This window comes from Acartia tonsa, chromosome 15 (assembly GCF_053477335.1).
Source record: "Acartia tonsa isolate MP-2025a chromosome 15, ASM5347733v1, whole genome shotgun sequence".
In the NCBI taxonomy this organism is placed as follows: domain Eukaryota; kingdom Metazoa; phylum Arthropoda; class Copepoda; order Calanoida; family Acartiidae; genus Acartia; species Acartia tonsa.
Window position 1 is genome coordinate 15,901,717 of NC_137274.1, and position 4,991 is coordinate 15,906,707.

The 4,991-nt window shown below is 29.9% G+C and overlaps 1 protein-coding gene across 1 annotated transcript; it reads right to left on the bottom strand.

The window, feature by feature from the left end:
- Positions 1-267: 267 nt before the first annotated feature.
- On the bottom strand, positions 268-1,815 carry LOC145306869 (eukaryotic translation initiation factor 4E type 3-like). Its single transcript, XM_080149214.1, has 4 exons — positions 1,663-1,815; positions 1,201-1,323; positions 536-671; positions 268-353 (listed from the first exon to the last, which is right to left on the bottom strand). Exons 1-4 carry the CDS (start codon positions 1,747-1,749, stop codon positions 337-339), a joined length of 363 nt encoding a protein of 120 aa, XP_080005340.1. The 5' UTR covers positions 1,750-1,815; the 3' UTR covers positions 268-336.
- Between the last annotated feature and the right edge of the window lie 3,176 nt (positions 1,816-4,991).

Sequence of the window (4,991 nt, forward strand, 5' to 3'; positions counted from 1 at the left end):
ATATTTGAAAGAATTTCAATTTTCTACCACGTAGTTTTTAAGATATCAAGACTTGAAAATCGTCTTTTTAAATTGCATATTATGAAAAGAAGATTTTTAAGTTTTAATATTTTCAAAACTACGTGGTACAAAATTGAAATTCTTTCAAACATATGCCATACAAATAAAGTTTAACAAATTAACTAGTAAAAAATATGCTGTTAGCTAAATTAAATTCAAATGTTTAGACACCCCCCCCTCCTCAGGAAGGTTTATAACTGACCTAACCTGAAACTGGATCCCTAACTGGCTTCTCAGGGAACCAATGGTCTCTGTACCTCTGGCGCAACACATCGATCAGGGCATCGTGGAACCTGTAAGTTAAACACAATTTTTTCATGGGACACGGAATAAATAACAATTAAATAACATTAACAAATGAACGGTGTCTTAATCTAAGAAATATACTTGAAATAGAATGCATATGATGTTATGGAGGAACAACGGAATATTAATGAAGTTTGTGCACTAGGTACTATACAAGCTTCTTCCATACCTGTGTCCATTTGTTGTGGTTGTGATGTCAACATGGTGGGTTGTGGTAGGCCAACAAAATTGCCAGCTTCGGTGGTTTTTGATAAGGCTGTGGCAGCGTTGTTTAGGGATTCCATAATGGCCGCACTTAACCCATCCTAAAATTGAATAAAAAGATTTTTAAGAATACATACAAGTTTAATTGTCATTTTTTGGAATTAATGTCAATTTGACATTTACTTAAGTATAGCTTTAAAATTTATCCGGTGGATTAGAACCGGTTCTAAGCAATACTAAAATTTATGTAGACAATTTTCTATAAATAATGAAATAAAATCATAATTGGAATTAATCTTATAAATTTTCATTTTAGTATCCGCGGAAAGATGTCTCAAATTCTAGACCAATATGCTCGCAATTTATTTTTTGGCTATATTAATCATATTCTATGAATAATAAAATAAAATCATAATTGGAAATAATCTTACAAATTTTCATTTTATTATCCGTGGAAAGATGTCTCAAATAACTAGACCAATATTCTTTGCCAAATATTTTTACGCAAATGTGTCAAAACTTCCCCCCCCCCCTTGACCCAAAGTGTTTTATTTTATGTTTTTATACTATACAATTGTTAGCAATTCAAATTTTTTCAGGGGTATAAAGAACCCTAATAGTTTATCAGACCTGTATAAGATCATCCCTGGGGCGAGGGGAAACAGAGAGCCCCGCAATATTGTCTCCAGGGGCCAGGGAGGAGTCAAATTGTTCTCCAATGGCGGCCAATAGAAGCTCCTTCCAGACACGAACCTAAAAATGCAACAGGGTGATTTTTTCTGTAAAACGTATCTATTTCTTTTATTTGGATTCGTTGATAACACATAGAATGACTATTTGTTTTAACAACAACTTGATGAAAATCACGTGAAAAGCGCTTAATTTTGGCAGATTAATGCAAAAAAAAAGAAAAAGATCCAAAGGGTAGGTATGTATAACGTTGATCTAAAATATTAAAATTTTTCCTTGTCTATTATGTTCTCCAACAATTTACAGGAGGCCTACATCGTTATTTATCCCCGGCGAAAATTACTCAGCTTGTCAAAAATTCGCCAACATCACCCTATTCATAATGACAAACATCTAACTTACAGTGTCCTTCTTGTAGCACTTGAGCCTCCAGGTGCCACCCTTGGAGATGACGGGGTCCTCCCACAGGGGCTGTCTCTCCTCCCTCATCAGGTGATAATAACTTCTGATTGGAAGATCATGACATGCGGGGATATGATTAAACACAGACCTAAAGTAAAGAAAAGTCTACACACCCAACCCGAAGGCGTGTTAGGTTAGAAAAAACCCCCCGCAGAAATGGTTTACACAGGATGTACTGGGACCTCATTGTGGTTTCAGAACATACTTTTCCTAAATTGAGTTAGTAGCTTCCCATAGTAGAAAATTTTAAAATTACTTTTGGTGATCAAATTTTACTTTTAGTTTTAGACTACCTTCACCTAACCTGCTTTATTGTCTTATTTTGCCTTTCATTTTTATCATGCATATTCGCTCACATTACAGTTGAAATAATAGATATTGGAGCTTTCTAAAAAGGTCTCTAACATTTTTCTAGCTCTAATACTTTTTGAGATATCTTATTTCAAAGTATTGCTGTAAAATCATCTTTTACACAGCAAAAAGTTTAAATATAAAATTAGTTATTTTAGAGTAAATTACAATTATCTTCATTTAAATCTCTCTAATATTGCTCCAAATTGACCAAATTGGACAGTTAAGGTGCCTCAAACTATCTACATTCAATGGACAATCCAAATCCACACTTTTTGAGACTTTATAAGTCAACAGGAAAACGCTAAAATGTAATATCAAAGAAACAAATGTAATTTAATTTTAATTAAAAATCACTTTTAAGTCATTTTTAATAATGTAAAAGGTGTTTTAAGTTAATAGAAACTCCTAATTAATTATGATTTAAGATTTTACAAATCACAGTACTAGTTTAAAGTGCCTAATAGTGTATATTAACAAAAAAAATGTGGCCTAAGAATAAATTGTTTCTTTTATTACATGTGAGATCATTTATGAAAGTCTTTTAATTAAGTACTATGTTTTCTTAGTTAAGGTGTCAAAAACTAATTTTGTTTCATAAGGTTATAAGAAATTTAAACAGCAAATAAACTATTCTTAGAAAAAATTACTAGAATTAGTAGATTACATTTGTAAACTGCTTGGAAATGCTAAAAATTCTAACCAATTTTTGGTTTATTTTCTGATTATGTCTATTTTTCTTAAGATATGTTTCTATTTGTTCAAAATATCAGATGATTGTGTTTTATTGGCTTTCTAATTACAAAGTGACAACTTTATACACCATAACTTACCTTAAAATCCTTGCTAAAGTTGATTATATTTCAATTGATTTAAAAAAAACAGGAAATATTTTTTCCTTTAGCATTATTAAAAATCACTTCAGTATGCTCCTATTGTCTTATATAGTCTTTGTAAGTATGAATTTGGATTTTCCATTGAATGTAGATAGTTTTAGGCACCTTAACTGTCCAATTTGGTCAATTTGGAGCAATATTAGAGAGATTTGTATGAAGATACTTGTAATTTTCTCTGAAATAACTATTGTTATATTTTAACTTTTTGCTGTGTAAAAGATGATTTTAGAGCAAAACTTTGAAATAAGATATCTCAAAAAGTATTAGAGCTAGAAAAATGTTAGAGACCTTTTTAGAAAGCTCCAATATCAGTCATTTCAACTGAAATGTGAGCAAATTTGCATGATAAAAATGAAAGGCAAAATAAGACAATAAAGCAGGTTAGGTGAAGGTAGTCTAAAACTAAAAGTAAAATTTGATCACTAAAAGTAATTTTAAAATTTTCTACTATGGGAAGCTACTAACTCAATTTAGGGAAAGCATGTTCTGAAACCACCATGAGGTCCCAGTACATCCTGTGTAAACCATTTCTGCGGGGGGTTTTTTCTAACCTAACACACCTTTGGGTGGGGTGTGTCTAATTTAGAATAAACTAAAATGCTAGTATGTATAATAATCCCCCTTTGTCTGGTCGATTTAGTTTTAAAAATTAGTAATACAGACCAATCTTTTTTTCATTAAACTATTATAAAGCCCATGTAAAATATCCTTGTAAAGGACAATTATTATACTATAGACGCTCAGTATACTGATTGAAAAAAAAATATTAAAAATCAACATTCAACCAAAAAAATAAAAAAAATATGAGAATGAATAAAACTCTCGGTTTTTCTTTTGACTTCAAAATCAAATAACCTAACTTATTTGTCTTCGAATATTTTTATTTTGCCCAAAAATTTATTATGTTGCAATGCTTAACAAATACTTACCAAAAACCCTGTGCAGTAGAGAATGTATAAATTTTCTTGAGACTAGCAGTATACTCGGCAGCCATAGACCCCTTGTTTGCTCTAAATATTATATAATAATATAATATAGGAATAAAAATAATGTTTTTTCTTGATGTAAACACAATAATTGGCATAAAATCTATCATCCTAAATGTAAAAATCAGATATAGACTCCTTTTTAGAGCAAATATAGAGCAAAAAGTAACCAAGACATTTTTGCAAAGTTTGAAAATCTAAAGAAAATAGTTCTTTTTGCTTTTGATATACATATCAGATAAATGTTTAAAAAATTAGTGATCAAAAACTATAAAACAAGTTATAACTTTTTTCAACCCTATCATTGATTAAAATGCACTTTTAGGTTTACTCATTACCAAAGTTGCACATAAAAACTCTTTTTTTAAAAGTTATTAAACAAAATAAATTCAAATCAACAATAAGGCGTTTTTTGTAATGCAGTAGGCCATTTTGTAGTTGTTGTTTTGGCATTTATTTTGTTTAATTACTACATAAAAAGAGTTTTTATGCACTACTTTGGCAATTCTTAAACCTAAAAGTGCAATTTAATCAATGACAGTGTTGAAAAAACTTATAACATGTTTTATAGTTTTTGATCACTAATTTTATATACATTTATCTGATATGTATATCAAAAGAAAAAAGAACTATTTTCTTTAGATTTTCATACTATGAAAAAATGTCTTGGTTACTTTTTGCACTATATTGACTATAAAAATGATTCTATATCTGATTTTTACATTTAGGATAATATATTTTATGCTAATTATTGTGTTTACTTAAAAAAAACATATACCTATAACTTTTTTTATCACTAGCGGCTTCGCCCCTAGCCTCTAGGGGCTTTGCCCTATATAGTTTTGGGAAGTCAACCCTCCTTAATAGAAATATTCAAAAAAATATTCTTTGTTTAATTACTCTGTGGTAAAATTAAACCCAGGTTGTGCGCTTTATGCACAAAAATTTTAATTTGTACAAATTAAACCCAGGTTGTTTGCCGTATACACAAAAATTTCAATTCGTAAAAATTAGACCTAAGTTGTTCACATACACA